This window comes from Pipistrellus kuhlii, unplaced genomic scaffold, assembly GCF_014108245.1.
Source record: "Pipistrellus kuhlii isolate mPipKuh1 unplaced genomic scaffold, mPipKuh1.p scaffold_m20_p_1, whole genome shotgun sequence".
Classification (NCBI taxonomy): Eukaryota; Metazoa; Chordata; class Mammalia; order Chiroptera; family Vespertilionidae; genus Pipistrellus; species Pipistrellus kuhlii.
Genome location: NW_023425404.1, coordinates 31,937,130 through 31,960,027, shown reverse-complemented (window position 1 = coordinate 31,960,027; position 22,898 = coordinate 31,937,130). Strand labels below are relative to the sequence as shown.

Genomic DNA, 22,898 nt, shown 5'->3' with positions numbered 1-22,898 from the left:
ATATTTAAAACATATATTTGCATATTGGTAGATATTCTACATGCACTGGTTAATGGTTAGGTGTGAAGGCTCTGTGAATGGAGCTGGACTTACATTGACTACTAGAGGCCCAGTGCACAAATTCATGCACCAGTGGGGTCCCTTGGCCTGGCCTGCAGGATCAGGCTGAAACCGGCTCTCCAACATCTCCTCCAAGGGGTCCCAGATTGTGAGAAAGTACAGGCCAGGCTGATGGATCCCACAGTGCATGATTGGGGCTGGGAAGGGATGCACAGTAGGGCCCCAAGGTGTGTTTGGTCCATTTCACTCAGTCTCAATCGGCTGGACCCCAGCAGCAAGCTAACCTACCAGTCAGAATGTCTGCCTCCTGGTGGCCAGTGCATGTCACAGTGAGCAGTTGAGCAGCCTTATCATATTGTGCTTTAATTGATTGAATGAATGATTTGACAACCAGACACTTAGCATATTAGGTTTTTATTATACTAGTATACTAGAGACTCAATGCGCAAAATTCATGCAAGAGTAGGCCTTCCTTCCCCCAGCTGCTGGCACCAGCTTCCCTCTGGTACCCGGGACCCGGGCTTCACTCCTGCCCCAGCTTTGTCCAGAAGGATGTCCAGAGTAATGTCCAGTCTAATTAGCATATTACCCTTTTATTATTATAGACTAGAGGCCTAGTGTACAACATTCATGCACTGGGGTTAGGGGGTCTCTCAGCCTGGCCTGCGCCCTCTCGCAGTCTGGACCCTTCAGGGATCAGGCCAAAGCCAGCAGTCAGACATCCCTCTCGCATTCCAGGGCTCTCACAGTCTGGGACCCCTGCAGCAGAGATGGGAGAGGCTCCCACCACCACTGCTGTGCTCACCAGCTGTGAGCCTGGCTTCTGGCTGAGCAGTGCTCCCCTAGTGGGAACGCACTGACCACCAGGGGGTAGCTCCTGTGTTGAGCATCTGCCTGCAGGTGGTCAATGTGTGTCATAGCAACTGGTCATTCCGCCATTTGGTCAATTGCATATTGGCCTTTTATTATATAGGAGGACTATTTAGTCTGGGTTCAGACTGCCTAGATTTGAACAGTTCCACCAGTTAACCAGCTGTGTTACCTTGCACAGGTTACTTAACCACTTTAAACCTCACGTTCCCTTAAATATACAATGAAAATAATAATATGAACTCCCTCTTAGGCGTCTTGAAGGATTAAAATATAGGATAACATAAAGTACAACACTCAACAGATGACAGTTATTTAATTAGGTCTCTTATCATTTAATATTAGTTTTGTGTACATTTCTGAGTCTTTTTAAGATTAGCTTATTCTTTAAATTGCTGGAAAAAGAAGAAAAGTTAATTTTAGCCTGTCTTTTTAACTAGGACTACTTCATTCTTAATGAGAAATTTAAGGGCATTGCAATTAGGCAAACAAGGTATGCCTTATTTTCCTGTTACAACCCATTTTTTGGGTATCAAATTTTACCTAATACAGGATTGGTCCATCAATCATGGATGACTGGATAATAATCTACTCATTAATTCAGTCTCCAATAATTTATGTTCTGTTCAAAAGTGAATGGAACTGGACTAGCATTGATTATTATTTAGAAAACATAATAATTGGTATAAATTTATAGTAAAAATAATATTTTGATAAAATATCTAACATAAGAGAGGATCTTTAAATATAATTAATCAATACCCTAATTATAAACTCCATGTGACTTATTATGTGAACATGTGCTTAGATGTTTAGATTTTCCAGCACAGTCCTGATCATGAATATTCCATCCCATTGTCAGATCATATATTAAAGTCCATGTTTTCTTTTTTGGTTCAGAATATTGATTATTATTTCCACATAGAGCTCTACTAGAAAGCATTTTGTTAACTAAATTCTTTCACTTCAAAATGCTTATTTTAACTAATTTTTTTCACTTTTAAGTCTTAATGCAGACAGTTTACAATTTTAGCTGAATATTTCCTCAACTAATTAGAATAGTGAGATTTTTATCATAACAATAACAATCATCATTACAATTAAAGTAGCAGCCAACGTTTATTTGGAACCAGACACTGGGCTAAGAGCTTTAGATTTTCTGAAGTCCCAACAATAACTCTGTTAGGAAGGTGTTATTTTTATCCCAAATTACAGTAGAAGAAACTAATGTACAATGAGATAAAGCAATTTGACCAAGTGATAAATCTTAAGCAGGTGATGGCATGTTTGTGAAGCCATCTTGAAAAAGTGTGGTGGTAACTCTGGGAAGTTTCCTAGATGCTTTCTTTCATTAGTAACTTTTAGAAACTCTCTTTGTATGCTTTATCAACAATAATGTGGCACCTTTTAAATAGCTTAATAAATGCTTGCTCGGCCCAAATATTAAACATATGTTTGTGCAACAAGGATTACCTAGTCTTGCTATCTAAATTACCTTTTTAGTTAGTTTTGGAAATTGTATTTTTTTAAACATTTTTATTGATTTCAGATAGATAGAGAAACATCAATGATGAGAGAGAATCATTGATGGGCTGCCTTATATTGGGGATTGAGCCCACAACCCAGGCATGTGCCCTAACTGGGAATTGAACCATGATCTGGTTAATAGGTTGACATTCAACCACTGAGCCACACCGGCCAGGCTAGAAATTATATTTCCACAATGCAACAATTGTGTGTTAACACCAACCTTAGAAACATTGGAGCTAATTAACCTTGATGTTATCTCTGTCTTTCTTACCAATCCTGCTGTCTGGTTTGTCAGAAGCGTACAACATAAATGTGATGAGAATGACTCCACCTAACTCTGTCTTTAGCAGAGATGGGTAAAATGGTAATTATGAGATTGCTTTTGACAATGTGTAGTCTGGCTGGATGGTTTTTTAAATTCTAGAGCAAATATTTACTGCATTAAATATTTCAATCCCTTCTTATTAAGCAGCCCTATCCCCAAACTATCAAAATAATAATTTCCTCCAACTAGATTTCAAAATGTATGGAAAGATGGGAACTATCTATAATACTACCAACAATAAAAAGTACATTAAAATAAATAAATAAATAAAAATGTATGGAAAACAATGGGTCCTGATGATGACAGAGATGATGAGTGACATGTAAAATTTCAATATGGTAGATTGGATCTATTTGAAGAAAGAACAGAGTTTTGCTAGTAGAACTTAATCCCTTTTCCTACCCTGTGTGGTGAAAGATTTTCTACAGTACTTGTCTCTAAAGCAGTTATACAGATGTGCCGTTATTAAGAGGGGAGAAGAAACTATCTGGCAAGAAAGGTAAAATGAAAGCTCTTGAGAAAGATTAGGAGAGCAATGCAAATCAGTGAACATTTACTAGGTGCCAGTTGTGTGCAAGGAGTTTCATAGGTTTCACAAGAGAGGAGAAGGAGCATTTATTCAGTGCTCTACTCTGCGGCTGGCCCTATACAAAGCACTGACACACTTTAACTCAATTTATTCTGAGAGGTAGCTATTTACCTCCATTTTATACATGAGAACACTAAGGCTAGGTGAATTTGCCAGCCTCAGTTTAGTAAAGGCAGAAGTAGATTCCAGTTTACGTCTCTCTGGTTCCAAAGCCCATGTTCACTCATTGTCACACACATTGCTTCATTTTCACTCAACAATTCTGTGAAGTAGAAGCATTCTTTTTTTTTTTCTTTTTTTTTATTGGTGAAGAAACTAGAGAATATGTGGGTGATGTACATGGACATCGCATGTGATCAGTGAGAGAACAAGGAATTACATTCATCTGCCTTTTATTGATTCTTACTGTGTACCAGACTATCATGTCTCACGACTCTATGAAGAGTAATTGTCCACACGCAGATGAAGAAATCAGACCTTTGGTTTCCTGTTAGTAATCCAGGGCAGTTTTCACTCTCTCCAGCACTCACCAGCCATAATTACAGAATGAGCCATGAAGGCACACATAATAGAGCTACAAGAAGGAAATTCAGGTACTCACAGGGGTCTGGAAATGGGGTTTGCCCTTGAACCACAGCTTGGTACTTTCCAAATGTCTTAGGTGGCAGATCAGCTTGCAGCAGTAATTTGGACAAAACAAGTGAAAGGAATACATCTTCATCCTCAGAGCCTACAAGCAAGCAGTAGGTGTGTTTATAACCCAATCTGTGAGCCCTGAAGGCTTTACATGACAATTGTGCAGAGTACAAAATGACCAGCTGTGATGCTCATCAGTGAAAAGACGCAAATTCTGATCTTTTGAATATTTGGCTTAGTGGGAATATTCTAGAGTAATCGGTAACATAGGCTGGATCAATGAGTAAGTCCAGTTAGATTAACAGATAAAGGTAACTGTTTCAAAATGCCTTTAGCAACCCAGTCTGCAGATTGTTATTGGTGTGACTATTGGTGAAACAGGTGTTGGGCTCATAAATTTGCATAGCAAAATGTTTTTCTTGTGGCAGCAGCCCATGTAATAATTGGTGCCATCTGTATTTATCCGTTGAAGTTTGATTTCTAATATGAATTCAGAGACTGGTGTGCTAATTTCATAACACCCATTTTATTTCAAGGGTGCTTGACATGGGAGAGAGATTCATCATTTCAAAGGAAAATAAAAATTGAAGGAAAATGTTAAAGTAATAACAGATGTAGCTTTTGCCTCATGGATAATTTTCATTTCTGACTACATAAAACAAAGTCAAGGCCACACACCTGTCCTACAGAACTGGTTCTTCAGAATAGTTAGTGGGAAGACCCAGCTAGACAGGAAAGCCAACAGGCCCTGTCAACATATTTGCAATTAATTCTCTTTTGAAAGACACAGCTCTCACTAGAACTGGGGATCAAACCCACAGCCCAGGTATGTTCGCTGTCTGGGAATCAAACCAGCAACCTTTCAGTGCACAAGATGATGCTCATCCAACTGAACCACAAAATGTTCTGTTTTCTTACCTTTTAACCAATTAGTAGAAATCAGAGTTTGGCATAAACTTCTTATAGTCCCTGATTCATCTGCTTTATCATCTGAAAAACCACTTGTGTTGCAGATTTAGTTTGGATTTGTTTCTAATGGGGGAAGGAAAAACAGATAATTGTATAAAAACTTAGGTTTTCAAAATCTAAACAATAATGGAACATTCTTTAAAAAAAAACTGTCTTAAAACCATAAGACAGTCCTTTTCAATGAACACTGTAAAATCATCCTTACTGTCTCTAACTCCAGCAAATTGCAAACCTTTAAAATAAATGTTTTAGATAGATTATGTATGTATTCTTTTACTATTTCATATTTTTACACCAACAGGTCCATGATGACCTTCAGCAATTAAAGGATAAATTAGAAAACTTGCCACCTGAAGGAGAAGGGACTCTAGACATTCAGAATCTTAAAACAGCAATCAAAAGGACGGAAATGGGGTTAAGAGTAAGTAGGACTTTAGATATTAAATAAAATACCAGAGACAAAGATGCCTCAAGAAAAGCATTGTGGCTCTTGTAACAGAGGGAGACTTATGGCCATCCTCAGCTTGTTTTAATCCTCTTTTTAAATGGTAATGCTGATTAACTGATTGATTCACATCCTGTCACATCCCACAAAGAATTTAAGAAATTGATCATGTCAGATTATGCTATGATAACTTCTAAAATGTGGTTTTGATAAAAAGAATTTTTAAAATAATCACTATCAGTCCAACAATATGTATGACCAAAAGGGATTCATGCCAAGACATCAGAGAGTTTCTGTCAGATTCAGGAGTCTAGAGAAATAAGAGTTGATTTTCCCCTATTAGTTTAAGTATTTTGAGAAAAATCATTTTTAAAAATATAGTAACCTAGTGGGTAAAAACCAAAGAAATATACCAGTTTTGAAACAGAAATAAAGTATATCAGGACTTCATTATTATAGACCAGTGATCTTCAATCTTTTTCATCTCGTGGCCCACACATAAACTAATTACTAAATTTCTATAGCACACCAAAAATATTTTTTTCCCAATCTGACACAAAAAGGTATCAATTATATTCATTCACACAGAATGACTATTGTGTTGACTGTTGTTATTTTTAAATTTGACAAGCTCAGAAAAAAGAGGTCAGTGACCTTGACTAAATAGTCAGATAGTGCATGTTTTAAAAGTTATTGCTACACACAGGTTGATAATCACTTTACATCCCCACATTCACTGCGGTATTATTTACAATAGCCAAAACATGGTATCAACCTAAGTGTTTATTGATGGATGAATGGATAAAGAGAAATATATACACATACATACAGTGGAATAGTATTCAGCTATAAGAAATCTTTCCATTTGAGACAACTTGGATAGATGTCAAAGACATTATGCTAAGTGAAATAAGCCAGACCCTTCCCCGCCCTCCCCCCCAAAAAAATAAAAACTACCGTAATCTGTATAATCTTACTTACATGTGGACTCTAAGACTCCACCCCCCCCCAAAAAAAAAAACAACTTCCTGATTCAGAAAACAGATTGCTGGTTGCCAGAAGTGGGGGTGGGTGAAATGGGTAAAGGTGGTCAAAAGTACAAATTACAGTTATAAAAAAAATAAGTTCTGGGGATGTAATGTACAAGATGACTATAGTTAAAAATACTGTACTGTATATGTGAAACTTACTAAGAGATTACATCTTAAAAGATCGTAAAAGAAAAATATTTGCAACTAGACTTATTGTGGGGATCATTTCACAATATATACAAATATCGAATCATTATGTTACACACCTGAAACTAAATAAGGTTACATTTCAATTTCTTTAAAACTAAAAAACAAAATAAAGCACAGCAAGGATGTAGTACCATCTCCCTATTCTAGATCTCTGTCAGCGTTGCAGAGATCCCGAACAATCATACAATGCAGGAGAGTTTGGAGAGATTCACTTTATTTAGCGTGCGGTGGGCTTAGAGAAAATGATTTCAAATTCTAAGCAAAGGTACAAGCAGAGCTTCCCTTTTTATTAAGGAGCCAGCTCTCTGTGCAATTAGTGGTTATCTCGCTGCTGTCTTTGAAAACAAATGCAACTAAATTTATAGCCATGCCTAGTCTTGACCTGCAAGGTCAGACAGCTAATTTTATGATCCTCATTTTACAAGCAGGCTAAAGCAGACTAGAAAGCAAACATTTTTTAGAATAAGAGGCCATCTAAGAAAAACAGCAGAAAATTCCAAACAGCAGGTTTTTTTTTGTTTGTTTGTTTTTACAAAATAGGGATTTTCCTTCTCATCAGTACCCTTGCTCTCGCCTCAGACTTTCATGCTACCGTATTCTGAGCTTCCTCTCTCAGCACCTGAGGCTGAGCTGTGCGCTTGATGTGGTAGCCTCGGCAGACTAGCGCACCATTGTCCTATTTCCCTGATGGGGAGAGGGCTGGACCCAGCTGGAGTCTTTGGGTTGGCCATTCTCAATAATGTTACCTGAAGGCCAGATTCTTTCCTCGGTGCTTGCCTGACATCCTGGAAGAAAAAGACATTACTCCATATCTGTATGGCCTAGAAAACGGACCTGGCTAAGCAATTTACTGACTATTGTGCACAGTGTCATTTGTGAAGAGTGCTGAAGGTCACTGAAGCTTTGAGTCTCAGTTGTTTATTATGCTTTTTGGGATAAAGTAATTTGGCCTTGAGGTGCCTAATTATACCTTAGGCATTAATAAATACACAGCATGTTGTGTCTTTTGGCTTAATTACACAATTCAGTGTGTTAACCTAATGAAATGAAGTAAATTAACTGAGTATCTTAAGTCCACTATAATGGCCTAAACTTTAACTTTTCTGTAACAGATTCACATTGAGAAGTATTTAAATGTTGTAAACAGTCAAGTGTTTTCGACTTCCATTAGTGAGAATAAGTTATTTTCTCCCCACAATACTGACTGGTAAGTAAAACAGACATTTATGGATCCAAATAAGTACCAAAAATAACTTTTCTCACTCAGGTGACACGACTGTAAAGACAAAATTTTATTGGCTTTTTTGGTATCCTGATTTCAGTATAAGTTTTGCACAAAAAGTTAAGGGAAAAGACCATGTTTTGCAAATATTGTATAAAGGATGTTTATTATATGAAAAAAGTTAATGGCACAATACAATGGACTTTAATACAATTTATTCTGGGTTACTTTTATTGAGTTCTTATGCCTGACACCATATCAGTGATTTTAGGGTCATATTTTGGTGTAATTAATTCTTTATGTTTTTAGTAAAATGTGCTCAAAATTTAATTCCTGAAGGAAAATGTGTTTGTTTTTTGTTACTCCTCTCCCAAGGATATGGAGTGGAAAGGAGGGAGGGAGGGTGAGAGGGAGAGAGAGAAACATCAGTGTGAGAGAGACACATCGATTGGTTGCCAGGCTAGAGAATGAACCTGCAACTCGGTAGCACCCTTGACTGGGAATTGAACCTGAGACCCTTCAGTGTGCAGGCTGATGCTCTACCACTGAGCCACATGGGCTAGGGCCAAAGGAAATATTTTAATGCAAATCAGTTTTTATGCTATTTGGCCCTTTACAGTTTTTAGCTTATGTACTTTATTGTAAAGATGATTATGGTGTCTGGGGTAAAAAATAAAAATAAAGTTTGCTTGAAATATTCATTATGTAAATGCATCCTAAGAGATGATTTATTAAAATTAGAATTGAGTTAAAGAGAAATGACCTTGACTCACCTTGGACCTCTCAATTTCTTCATAAATTAAGGTTTTGTACTTAGCTTAAAAGCTCTGTGGCCCATATTTGCATGGTAAATATACTAAGTAAGTCATCAGTTAAGGTCTATAAGCTCTTAGAAACTGTGACTTTAAGTAAAACATGTACAATGAAACCAATATTACCATTGACATAAAGAAGAGTTAAGTTCCTATAGCATATTTCTGGTCACAAAAAAAATCACCAAACTTCTAAATAAAGACCCAAATACTTCTAATACTGAACAGAAATAAATGAGCTATACACATATTTAAGGATCATTAATAAAAATGAGTAAAGTGATTATTGTTGTATTTGTTCATTCCAGTTCAAGGGTGCAGGTGGCCAGAGTCTATTTGGGCAACTCGGGGATCCAGGCAGGACCCACTTTGGACAGGAGATCCTTCCATCACAGGGCCATTCACACTCACACTCACTCAGACTGGGGCATTTTAGAAATGCCAGTTCACCTAACGTGCACATGTTTAGAATGTTGGAGGAAACTGAGGCCCTGGAGGAAACCTATACAGACATGGGGAATGTGCAAATTCCACAGTGGCCCTGGCTGGGAATCAATTTTTTCTTCTTATCAACATTACTAGAGGCCTGGTGCACGAAATTTGTGCACTTGTGTGGCGGGAGGGGGCATCCCTCAGCTTGGCCTGTGCCCTCTTGCAGTCCAGGAGCCCTGGGGGGATGTCCGGCTGATGGCTTAGTGATCAGGCAGACATTCTTAGCATTGCACGGAGGTGGGAGAGGCTCCCACCACTGCCCCTGTGCTCACCTGCTGTGAGCTCAGTTTCTGGCGCCTTCAATGAGTGTCTGCCTCCTAGTGGTTAGTGCACATTATAGTGACTGGTCATTCCACCATTCAGTCATTTGCATAGTAGCCTTTTATAATATAGAATACGTTGTAAATGAGGCCTCCTAGAACCATAAGAAATGCAAAAAATTCACTGTTAAACTCATTCTCGAATTGCTCCCATTTAAAATCAAATTGCCCCCCCTGTGGGGCATATGCTGCACCTTGGGAACCACTGGGCTTGACACTTTTCTTCTCTGACCTTCTTTTCTGAATACATTCCTAAACCATGGGAATTTTAATCTCTTCTCCGCCTACCTCACTGATTTGTCATGAGGAGGTTCTAAGCTAATAAACCTAGAAATGTTTTGTCAAGTAAGTGATGTCTAAATGGAATAGATTGTTATTTTTAAACCCAGGGTACCCTGGCAGGTGGCAGGTGCTGATTAGGGGAGGAAGGCAGGATTGTCTCCTGGGACTGTAGCTATGGAAGCTTTGCAGAGTGTTCCGCAGGTCTCGGATTGGCACCCTTTACTTCCTCCTCTGAGTCTCAGTGTGCTTTTTCTCTTTCCTTCTAGTTATAGAATTTCCATTCAACCAACCTTCCTGTGGTTCTGGATGATGTCTGTTTTGTTTTTTAGTTGTAGTTTTGAAGTGTTTGTTCGAGGCAGCAATTTCATCTTGGTTTCTCAAAATACATAATCTTTTAATACAAGGAAACTGTACAGAAAATAATAAAAGGGATTCTTGGACAAGAAAATATTGGAGGTTACTTTACAAATTAATATGGATGTAAAGTTCAAAAAACCAAGAGTACCCAACAGGCAAAACGGAAGGCTGATTTAGAAACAGCCAGGGGATCTGTAGAAGTGAAGGAGTATGTGGACAAAGGATGAAGTAAGTAGAAAAACTCCAAATGGAGGAGCTGGGGGGAGTGGGACGGGGGGATAGGAGGAGAGTCTTCCCCAACCCTAATGAAAATTCTCCTTCCCCGAGCTTTCCTTTTGTGCTCTCATGTTGGCAAAGAACAGAGAGCCTGGGCTATAGATTTGCACGTTTTGATGGCTCAAAAGAACGAACTAGGGAGCAACTGCAGCAAACAGATTCTGGTGAGACATTTTCTTATACAGTTCTTTTCCCTAGTCAGTGAGTATCTTTGGCCTTTATTAGAGGGTCTCTGAATGAGTTAAGGAAGATGTTAATTGGGGCATGGAGCTGTCTCCCAGAAGTGGTCCATGGATCCTATTTTTCCTTTTTTAAAATATATTTTTGTTGCTCTCAGAGAGGAAGGGAGAAGGGGAGATAGAAACATCAATGATGAGAGAGAACCACCAAGTCAGCTGCCCCCTGCATGCCCACACTAGGGATTGAGCCTGTCAGCCAGGCATGTACCTTGCCTGGGAATTGAACTATGACCTCCTGGTTCATAGGTTGAGGCTCAACCACTGAGCCACGCCAGCAGGGCAGATCTTATCTTTCCTATTTAATACAATAATGTATCTGTGGCCCTCCTATCAAGAAGATGGGAAGCCTGGCAAGTTTGTGTGAGCCCCACAAGTCTGGAAGAGGTGGCAGGAGCATCTCAGTCATAGCTATGGGTGTGTGGTGCTGATGTGGTATGAATTTGAAAATATGATATAAAATGAGCCAAGGTCATAAACTAGAGTAGATCTTCAAAGTAAACAGGCTTGAAGCAGGTCCTGGGAGTCCAAGGTCCTGAGGCACAGGGCGTGGCTCAGGGAGGAAGAAAAGCAGCAGTAGTAGATGGAAATGGAAAACGGGAGACCTTGGAAGCTGACATGCTCCGAGGTAGACAGTTACACCTGGGCCTGTCTTTGCAGGGTTGCTCCAAGAGACTCTCATGAATAGATTTGGCTTAGAGTCTGTTGGGAGACTATGCAAAGTAGGTTACGGGACTCAGAATTTCTTCAAGTTCCCAAACCTTGGAGGTATAAGACTGGCCAATTCACTGCATGTTTCTCCCGAGGTTCCATGACAAAGCCCTTAAGATACCCAAATGAAAAGGTATATCTTAATTACCAGTGGGATGACTTACTAAGGAACAGGTTGTTTAGTCTCAACATTGATCATGAGATCAGAGGAGAGACTTAGCTTCATGCAAGTTTTAAACTGTGACAGATGCCAGATCTGGCCTTTTATCTCATGTGGCAATCAGTCAGAGAACTTGGGCATGCGCACATAATATGTGTATGTTGATTTATTTATAAATGGCATACTTATGTAGAGTGAATACATTATAAAATATATCTACATAAAAAATTTAACAATAAAGATAAAATAGTTGTTTTGCTTTATTATTAGAACAATATTTCTTTCTCTTGCTAAAAAAAGGTTACTAATTATAAAGTCTTGATTGTTTAATCTTGGTAGTCATGATGACTTTATCCTAACTGTAGCTAATATCCCAAAATTTGCTCTACACTTTGGTGAGATTCAGCATTGATGCTGGTTAGATATAAGTCCATATTTCAGTTACTCTTTCAAAAATTTTTTTTAAGATTTGGGGGGACTGACTTTTCATAAGTTCAATGGGATTATCATTTTTACTTTTAAATGTAGTTGTGAAAAAACTCATGTTAGGAATAAAAGTCAGTTTTGCCATTTCTTGTTTTTCATGGATGCTTGTTATCATTACCACTAAAAAATACAGTGTTGTTTTGTTTTGTAAGAAACTTTTAAAAACATTGGTCTTTTTTAAGGCTTAGTTTAGCTAAAATGAAATAATATGACCCATGAATGTACTGCATGAGTGAACCACACTCATGTGGTTCTTAAACTGCAGTTTGCAATCCTCTTTCACTGGCTCCCAGATGGAGTCTGCATTTCAACAAACACACTCCTTTTTCCTAATGTAGTCGATGTGTGCATGGAATCCTGGGACAAGCATGACTCCCTAGAATCAATATTCTTTTAGCCACAGAGATGGCTTGCTCTGTATGATGAAGAGCCTGGTCCTGGAAATTCTGCTACCCTGATGCTATGAAGGGTTGGGGTAAGCCTCTTGCATTGGGATTGAGCCAGGAGTGGGACTTGGCAGTCAGGCTGGTAGGACCGTCAATATCTGCTCAAACTGGGAGTATCAGAGGCCAAAGTTCAGGGCAGCAGCGCCTCCTGAGAGGAATGGCGAATAATAAAGATGGTAGAACTCTGTTGCTCCTTTGACAGCAGAGCACACAGTTCCTATGAGTAAATGAGAATCAACATTGTTCAGATACTTGGGGCTTCATTCTGTCTGTGGAAGTCTAGGGAATCTGGAGAGTTCATTCCAAATGACTACTATCCCTGGGTATATTTTCAACAATGACTTACAACCAACATAAAATAATTATCCTCATCATCATGAATTTCATCACCATCAATATTTTTATGACATTGGACAGGTTTTTTTTTAATATATATTTTATTGATTTTGTACAGAGGAAGGGAGAGAGATAGTTAGAAACATCAATGAGAGAGTCATTGATCAGCTGCCTCTTGCACACCCCCTACTGGGGATATGCCCGCAACCAAGGTACATGCCCTTGACCGGAATCGAACCCGGGACCCTTCAGTCCCCAAGCCGACGCTCTATCCATTGAGCCAAACCAGTTTCGGCGACATTGGACAGTTTTATAAAGGACTTTTTTTTTTTTTTTTTTAAGCCTATGATGTAGATATTTACCGTCGCCTTTCAAACATGTGAGAACTGAGGCTCCCAGGAGCCCCAGGTCACACAGGTGGTCAATGGCGAGTCTCAGATTCAAGTTCTGTCAAATGTCTACAATTACTATCTTCTTCTACACCAGAACTGCCTGAACACTAGGAAACCTCATTTTCAGAAAAGACGGTTTTCCTTCTCAGAAAGTCTTGCTCCCAGGAAAATCTGGTGGTTTTGTCTAGTAAGTACACAAAGTGATAATAATGGATGCCAGAAATGCAAGATTTTCCCTAGCAGTCATTCAGAAAACAATGATAAGAACATTATCAAAAGTGGCATATTTTCTCCAAAGAGCTCAAAACGCTTTCACGTTGTTTTCCAAATAGGTTACACTGTTATCTGCACTCTGTCAATGATTCTTCTGTGTTAAAAGTGTGGTTCTTCCTCTTATCATTACCAGCTTTCACAGATTTTATGGCTTGTGATGTCTGCTCACACTGTTCTTAACGACCACGCTTTGCTTATTGACACCAGGAGGGTGACTGCCATCTGTACCAACACTATCAGAACTGCACAGACATCTTCATTTTACATTCTGTTGTGCTAGTGTTTGAGGGGAGGGTAGTGGGAGAGGGACAAGAACAAAGCAGATAAATAATAGTGAGAAACTATGAGAGGGAAAGAAGGTTTCTGTTAATTGGAAGTAGGTTAGAAGATACATTTTTTAAAAAATATATATTTTTATTGATTTTTTACAGAGAAGAAGGTAGAGGGATCTCCTACTGGGGATGTGCCCGCAACCAACGTACATGCCCTTGACTGGAATCGAACCTGGGACCTTTCAGTCCGTAGGCTGATGCTCTGAGCCAAACCGGTTTCGGCTAGAAGAAACATTTTTGCTCAGTTATTCACACACCTTGAAGCCTAGCTCTTCTGGGTTATTACAAAGCAGTCCACAAATCCTGCTCAGAATGAATATGACTACATTCTAGTCAGAGAGAGAGATGAAGGATGGGTAACAAGTATTAGCACGTGGTAATCTAGGTGAAGACAATTTGGTGGCTCACTGTTCTCTCAGTTTTCCAGCGGGTTTTTTTTTTTTTAAACAAAAAATAAAATTTTATAAAGCATCATAAAATTAAAAATAACAACTGGAAAGACATTGGAGCAGAAGATACAAAAACTAATAATAGTCATAAATACAAAGAACTCTTGACAACAAAAAATACTTGACATAGACAAAAGGACATCAACAGAGAAATGCAAACAGCCAGTTTATATATGAAAAATATTAAACCACGAAAATGTAAATTGATATATTACTACTACTTTTTCTTTACAACTTAGCAAAACAGATCACTTAAACTACCCTAATACTTAGTGCTCATGAGGGGCAGCAGGATGGCCATACTTTTCTATTATTGGTGGAAGCATAAAGTTCTTAAAGGCAATTTTTCCCCCCAAAATATGTGAGATTTTTAAAATTATTATTTTTAATTTAGTAGTTATACCTTTAGGAATTTATCCTAATAAATAAGGAGTGATACAGGAAACTCAGCAGAAATTTATTACAGTGTTATATCTAATACCAATGCATTTGAAGATACCTTAAATGTTAACAGTAAAATAATTATTAAATCTAAAATATGTTTATATGTGTATTATATATCTACTAAAATGAATATTGTCCAGTAAGTTTTAATGACCTGGAAAAACTCTCACAGTATATGTTGAGGGAGGGGAAAGCAGGATATAACATTATATCTCAATGCAAATACACTTATAAATACATAATCCATGGAAGGAAAAGGCTTCATAGGAAATATATTAAGAGTGGGAAGGGTCTAGGCAGAGAGGCGTAAAGGAGGGAAATGGGAGACATATGTAATACTGTGTGAGAGAAGCTGCTTGTTTGGTCGTGATGGCGTTATAGCATGATGGCCATAGGCCTTTTATATAAGATACTAGAGGCCCTTTGCACGATATTCCTGCAAGAATAGGCCTTCCTTCCCCTGGCTTCACTCCCAGCCGCCCAGGAGGCAGCAAGTCCTCACTTTTGTCCAGAGCACCACTCCTATAGCTCCCTCTGCTCCTCCCTCCCCCTCATAGCAGGCGTCCTGCCCTTCCCAGCTGCTCTGTGCCTGCGTACGCAAATTAATCTGCCATCTTTATTGGGTTAATTTGCATATTTACTCTGATTGGCTGTGAGTGTAGCAGAGGTATGGTCAATTTACATGTTTGTCTATTATTAGGTAAGATATATGTAAAGCAAGTTTCATTTCTAGGAAGATGGTGTATTGCTTCTTCTTTTTTTTTTTAAATATGTTTTATTGATTTTGTACAGAGAGGAAGGGAGAGAGATAGAGAGTTAGAAACATCGATGAGAGAGAGTCATCAATCAGCTGCCTCTTGCACACCCCCTACTGGGGATATGCCCACAACCAAGGTACATGCCCTTGACCGGAATCAAACCCGGGACCTTTCAGTCCCCAAGCCGACGCTCTATCCATTGAGCCAAACCGGTTTCGGCTGTATTGCTTCTTCTAAATACAGCTAAAAACCCTGGACATCTACACTAATAAAAGAGAAGGATGAAAATTGACTGTACCTTAGAGACACCCACCAGCCAATCAGGAGTATGCAAATTAACCCAACAAAGATGGCGGGTTAATTTGCATATGCAGGTGCCAAGTGGCAGGGGGCGGGGCAGGATGCAGGTACTCAGCACTGTCCCTGCAGCTCCAGGCCTCTGGCTAGCATGGGAAAGTGGAAAGGCAGCTCAGGGCTGGAGCAAAGGCAGAAAGGTGGCTCTGGGCAACAGGGAAGGCAGTGCTGGCAGCAGGGGAAGGAAGCCCCATTCTTGCACAAATGTTTGTGCATTGGGCCTCGAGTTATACGTATAACAAAGTTAAGAAGACTTTGAAGGATGGAGTGGAGGTATACCAGTTAGAAACCTTAGGACACAAGGAAGAACAAGGTGCTGAGATCCCTGGGTTTTCTTTTTGCTTTATATATCTTTTTGCTTTATATAGTGACCTGTATCATTTTCCTTTTTCTCTGAAGAATTTCTTTTAACATTTCTTGTAAGACAGGTTTCAGTTTTTGTTCATCTGAGAACATCATTATTTCCCCTTCATTTTTGAAGGATAATTTCACTAGAGACAGAATTCCAGGTTAGTGGGTTTTTTTTCTTCCCAAACTTCCAGTCTCTTCTTGCTGGCATGGTTTATTAATAGAAGTTCAATATAATTCTCATCCTTGTTCTTCTTTAGGTAAGTTAGATTTCATTTTCCCACATTTCCTGGATAGTCTGTTCTGTTTGTTCAGTCCTTTTTCTCCTGACATGTCAGTTTTGGAATTTATATTGATATTTCTTCAAACTCACTGATTCATTCTTTGGTTGTATCCAGTTTATTGATAATCCTATCAAAGGCAATCTTTATTTCTTAAGAGTGCTTTTTATTTCTAGCATTTCCTTTTGGTTCTTTCTTAGATTTAAAAAAATATATATATTATTGATTTTCTTACAGAGAGGAAGGGAGAGAGATAAGAGAGCTAGAAACGTTGATGAGAAACATTGACCAGCTGCCTCTTGCACACCCCCTACTGGGGATGTGCCCACAACCAATGTACATGCCCTTGACCGGAATCGAACCTGGGACCTTTCAGTCCGCAGACCGACGCTCTATCCACTGAGCAAAATTGTCTTCGGCCAGACTTTTTTTTTTTTTAATTGATTTCAAAGAGAGGGAGGAAAGGGAGAAAAGGAGAGAGGGAGAGGAGAGAGAGGGAAAGAGAAAACGAGAGAGAGAGAGAGAGAGAGAGAGAGAGAGAGAGAGAGAGAGAGAGAGAGAGAGAGGGAGGGAGGGAGGGAGGGAGGGAGGGAGGGAGAGAGAGAGAGAGAGAGAGAGAGAGAGAAAGAGATCAGTCACTTCTACATACACCCCAGGGGGGAAATTAACCCACAACCCAGACGTGTGTTCTGACCAGGAATCAAACCCACTGCCTTCTATTGTCCAAGATGACACTCCAGCCAATCGAGCCACACCAGCAAGAGCCAAACATTTTGTCTGTCCTTTCAGCATGCCTTGTCATTTTTTGTTGATGTATTAGGTAATAGGAATAGAGGTAAATAAGCCTTCATCTGGTCGGTTATGCTGTGTTTACTGTCTGCTGTAACTTCAGGAGGCTTCCATGTCCTCCACTGTCCGTTTTGTCTTCCCTGTTGTCTTTGTGTTTCCGTAGTTAACTCCTTCCTAAATAGAACCTTACATAGTCCTCTAAAGATACAGTGTGTGTTGGAGGGGAGCATTTGATAATCCTGTGATTAGGTCTAAGTCTGTTAATAGGCCCATGTCCCTGGATTGTCACCTTCACAAGTTTTTCTCTGCATTTTCCCCCTTATTTGAGACAGGAAGACCAGAGGAGTTTGAAGTTGGCTAATTGCCCTTCTTCAGGTCAGATAAGGCTTTGGTAAAATAGTTTTCCTCAAGATCTTGCCTTTATAACAGAGAACAAAACAAAGAATAGAATTCTCTGGGAGTGGTTTTGAAATGGTTTATTTTCCCTTCTCTCTGCTGGCAGTAGGAGAGGATTTTTCTCTGTTGTTTACTGTGAGACCCTGGTGGGGCTCCTGGAGGTAAAACTCATGAAGGTAGGGCCCTCCCTACGACTTGGCCCCTTGGAGTTTTTAACTTTCAAGCTAATCCACAGAGCCTCCCGTGACCTGTCAATCGGAGTGTAAGTGCTCCTGCCAGCATGAACGTCAGCAGCAGCTTCCGCTCTTGGTCTTTCTCTACCTCTCTCTAGTGTGGGCGGCAGCAGTTCTCCCTGTGATCCATCTCTGATGGATCTAAGAGGAGCTGTGTTTCTATTTGTTCACCTTTTCTTCTTGTTGTAACATTGGGAGTGATAACGTCCAAGCTCTCTACATATTGGGGTGAAACCAGAAGCTCATAAATTACTTTCTAATGATAATTTGGCACAAGTGGCTATCACAGTAGAATCAAGAGGTTGAGATTTATTGACCTTAATTATGTTGACCACTTTAAAGAACTGCTTTTCAATTAAAAATGTTAAGACATGCCTATACTCATTCTTACAACTTTATTTTGCTTTACATTTGTCTTTCATGGAACTGCCCACTGCTTAATAAGGAGGATCTGTAACTATCTTTGATTCTTAAGTCTTTGTAATTACATAGAGGTTTAAAGAATGTAAGTATGAACTGCTTTGGGGGACCAGCATTTTGGATATATTTAACATTGGCTACCCTGTGATTTTATTTTATTAAATAAAGTACAGCATATTGTGTTTTTCTTTACCAAGAAATGTTTTATAGTTCAGTAATTATGTCACTTGTGCACCATTAAACTCAGCCAGTCATAGAGATTTCTATTCATGCTATAATGGTCTTTATCAGACTTGGAAGTTCATATGCTTAATAAACAACTGCAGTTTTATACCTGCAAAAGTGCTAAAAATTTGTCTAATATATTATAATTACCAATAGAATATTTCCCATAAAATCTAATTGATATTCTATTCTCAAAACTATGATGCATTGTTTTTAAACTATAATTTGTGAAGCTTTTAAGATAGAAAATTTGATTTGAAATTATTATTTTTCCTTAGGTTGCTTCCAACTGTAATTGATCAGAAATTATTTATTTTCCCTTTGGAATCCGAGGATAAACTTTGGCCACCCCGAAGACAGGGCAGTGTATTTCCACATGCCTTTCCAAGAACAAAGGTAGGAACAGAGAAATCTATGAAACAGAGTAAATTAGTGGTTTGCTAGAGGCTGGGAGGAGGAGACTGGGGCAGTGACTCTGATGAGTACCAAGTTTCTTTGAGGATAAAAATGTTCTGGAATTAGATAGTGGTGACAGTTGCACGACTCTGAATTACTAAACACCATCTAGGGGTACACTTTAAAAAGGAGAATTTAAAGTATACGATTTATCCTATATACTAAAAAGGTAATATGCAAATTACCCTCATGCCCTCACAAGATGGCTGCCTAAGAGCAGACCAGCAGGGGGGTTAATGAGAGATGACCAAATGACTGAACAAGCAGGGTGCAAGGTAGGGCCCTTGCCAGGCCAGCAGGAGGGGCCTTGAGGGGTGACCAGGCAGGGATGGAGGGTATTTGGGGGCAACCAGGCCAGTAGGAGGGTGCAGTTGGGGACAATCAGGTCGAGAGGAGGGGGCAGTTAGGGGCAATCAGGCCAGCAATGGGGGGCATTTAGGGGTGACCTGGCTGGCAAGTGAGAGATTAGGAGCCAGTGGCCAGGATTGTAAGAGGGATGTCCAAGGGGTCCCGGATTGGAAAGGGTGCAGGCTGGGCTGAGGGGACTCCCTCCATGCATGAATTTTGTGCACTAGGCTTCTAGTATCTCAATAAAATGGTTAGAAAAAAAAGTTAAGAATAAAGTTAGGAAATTTGATTTGTGTCTAAATGAAAAAAACATGTCATTGTTTTTTCAGATATATTTATGGCATGGTCAGTTTATCTGACAAGTGCTTTCTTCAGAAAGCAAAATAAATCAGAACAGAATGCCTTCAAATTTTTAAACAGAGTCCTAGAAAGAAAGTTTCCAGGTTGCAAGAATAAAGCTCAAGAGGTGTCTGACTGTGCCTCCTTGGGTGGTCTTTTAAATTTTCTCTTGTTTCCTTCCCAACTCACCCAGGTAACAATAGCTCCCTTCTCTTCAGAACCAGGTACTGTTGTTAGTTCTTTGGGAATACTAACTTGTTTAATCTTCAGAATGGTCCTAGGAGGAGGTGTTATTGTTATTACCTTCATTTTATTGATGAAGAAACCAAGGTAAAGAATGTTAAATAATTTGCACCCTCTTGCAATCTGGGACCCTTTGGGGGATGTCAGAAAGCTGGTTTCAGCCCGATCCCCACAGGCCAGGCCAAGGAACCCCACCAGTGTACGAATCCATGCACCAGGCCTCTAGTATGCATATTAGATCTTTGGTTAATCTCTTCCTGCCCTCCCCTCTACCCTCTGAGATTCATTAGTCTGTTCCATGTTTCCATGCCTGTGCATTGAGCATCTGCCCCCTGGTGGTCATTGTGTGTCAGACTTTCTGGCCAGTCAACTGGTTGGCTGGTCGCTTAGGTATATATATATTTTATATACCATAAAATTCACCCTTTTAAAAAGTGTTTGATTCAGTTGTTTTTAGGATATACTCAGAATTGTACAGTCATCACGTGGTATCTTTTTTAATAATTACTTATATTAACCTGTGTTTTTTTTTCATCATACTTACCACAATTTGTAATTAGATATTAAGTTGTATGGATTTTTTAAAGGTTTGTCTTTCCACTAGATTATAAGGAGGGCAGGATCCATGTCAGTTTGTTCATTGCTCTATAATTCTAGGGAACTCTCAATAAATGTTGAATAAATGAATGAAACCACCGAGTAGGTTCTAAGGGTGTACTCATCCCCATAACATATTAGTCCAGGCTACACTCCCAAAGCAGCCTGCTCCCACTTTTTTCATTGTACTGGATTTGTCCAGCCACTCCCTGTGTTGTATGTACACTGTGCCAAGGACTGTTAGAGCCACACGGGGATGAACAGCTTGGACTAGATCCCTACTTTCATAGACCTTACTCTAGTTGGGGGAGGGGAGACAGCTCATCGATAAGAAAATACCAGGTAATAATAAAGGCTTTAATGAAAAGAAAAGAGAATGCTGTGATAAATGGAGCTTAAACTTCTTTACTATTAAGTATCTGCTTCAGTTAAATTAATTAATTAATTAATTAATTAATTAATTAATTTATTGTCAAGAATCTCAGGTGGACCATTGTTGGTCCACAAGTGGAAGATTTGAGATCTCTGGTTTACCAAGACATTAAAATACAATATCTGAAATTATGACTGTTGTTGAATGTATAATCGTCTGATTATTCTGGGCAGGGGGAGGGGGAGAGGGGAGGAATACCATGGCCAGAAATTTACTTTCCTGAAAGAGTTCTGAATCCTGACAAATGATTGTAAAGATAAGGAACCTAATGGGCTGGGAATAACCCTCGGTTCTTTGAAATGCTGTGAGCATGGGCGAGCTTCATTTAGAAAGGGGCAGGGACTGGTTTCCCATCCCGATTTTACCTCCAGCGCCTGGATCCCTAGTGTTGTTTTATTTCTAATATCCGTGACATCTGCTTAAAAATGCATAACTGCTGACACAAAGGATAGCCCTAATTTTGCATTGTAAAGTCAATGACAGACAGTGCTGTTTTGCCAGCTGCTCCAGCAGGCCGACTGCACTAACTCAAAAGCTTGAAGTATTAAGCAGTTGTGAAATCCAACTGGGATATTTACTACCTTTAATTGCCCACAACCAACCTTTCAAACTAGGTAAACCCCAGTTGCTTCTTTAAGCTCTGGTTCTCCAAGGTTGATAGCTGTTTTTGGAATTCCATTTTACACCAACAATTAGGAATTGCTCAATTGTAATAAAGCATAATAATTAAGAACACTTTATTAATTTTCTTTTACATTTGAAAAAGCCATATTCTGATGGCTTTTCGTTACAGTATAATTTAGCTCCCTATCAACACCAGCCTAAACCCTCAATGGGCACCTTGGGCACATGTACTCCTAACGGTCAAGGAAAGGGTTTGAAATAAAAACAAAAGATAAGGAAGGAGGAGGAAGCGAAGGAGGAAAGGCTTATAGGCCAAGAAAGTATTTGATTTCTTTTTGTGTCTGGCAAGTTGAGTCTGAAGGCAATTTGAAAATAGAAATTTCTAGACGGTTTAGATCAGAGGACCAGCTTAGAAGCATGATATACTTGGTATGTTTGTGGAGCAGGGAAATAAAGCCATCTCACTGCTTGAGTTCTTCTTCATATGAATTCCATAAAATGAGTGCTTTATCAATGAAACACACAAGAAACTTGGGATTGAATATCATGCAGCCATGTGCAACACTGTGTCTTAGAGGGGAAGAATCTTTAATTTTGTGAATTGGGATCTAATTGAGAAAGTGATTCTCAAAATCTGATCAGAACTAAAGTTTTGAGGATTTCTGACATGATCCACATGGTGAGAGATCTAAGAAGGCAAAAGCCAGGGCCAGTGAGGGTTGCTTCAGAGATTTTGCCTGTGAGTTCATGTCACTCAGCATCAGGGCAGATAATTTTGCTGAAGAGTAGGGAGTTGGATTTTACAGAATGGAGTGGTGAGAAAGGAAGGCGTGCAATGAGCCGGCCTCTGTGAGTTGTCTTCTCATTAGAATGTAAGCTCCATATCCATCCCCCATTTAAAAAAAAAAATCTTTTTATTATGAAAATATTCCAACAAACCAAGAATGGTGTATTAATAACCATTTCTCCTTCACCTACATTTAACAATTGTTAACCTATTTTTTATTGAAGTGTTGTAAAATATAGACCTAATGACATTTCACCCCTAATGCTGAAACATGCATTTTAAAAATGAGCATATTCCTGCTTACCCACAATACCATTATCACATCTAAAATATATAAGAAATACCTAAGTCATATTCAGATTTCCTCAATTATCTCCCAAATGGCTTCTATTGCTCTTTTATGCAAACCCAGATCTGTTAAGATTTTCCTTGCATTTGATTATTTTATTTCTTAAGTCTCTATCAATCTAAACCAGAGAGACTGTATTTTGTTCACTGCTATACCCAGTGCCTAAAGTGTTCAGCCTGGAATAGGATCGCAATAAATGACAATATAATGGTTAAAAGATGGATTTA

The 22,898-nt window shown here is 39.1% G+C and overlaps 1 protein-coding gene across 1 annotated transcript in view; it reads left to right on the top strand.

The window, feature by feature from the left end:
• IQCH (IQ motif containing H) overlaps positions 1–22,898 on the top strand; it is a 197,268-nt gene that overhangs the window by 4,256 nt on the left and 170,114 nt on the right. Inside the window, exons 2-4 of the mRNA XM_036437981.2 lie at positions 5,281–5,400; positions 7,778–7,872; positions 18,774–18,891. Coding sequence (XP_036293874.1) covers positions 5,281–5,400; positions 7,778–7,872; positions 18,774–18,891 — 333 coding nt within the window. The remainder of the gene's footprint in view (positions 1–5,280; positions 5,401–7,777; positions 7,873–18,773; positions 18,892–22,898) is intronic.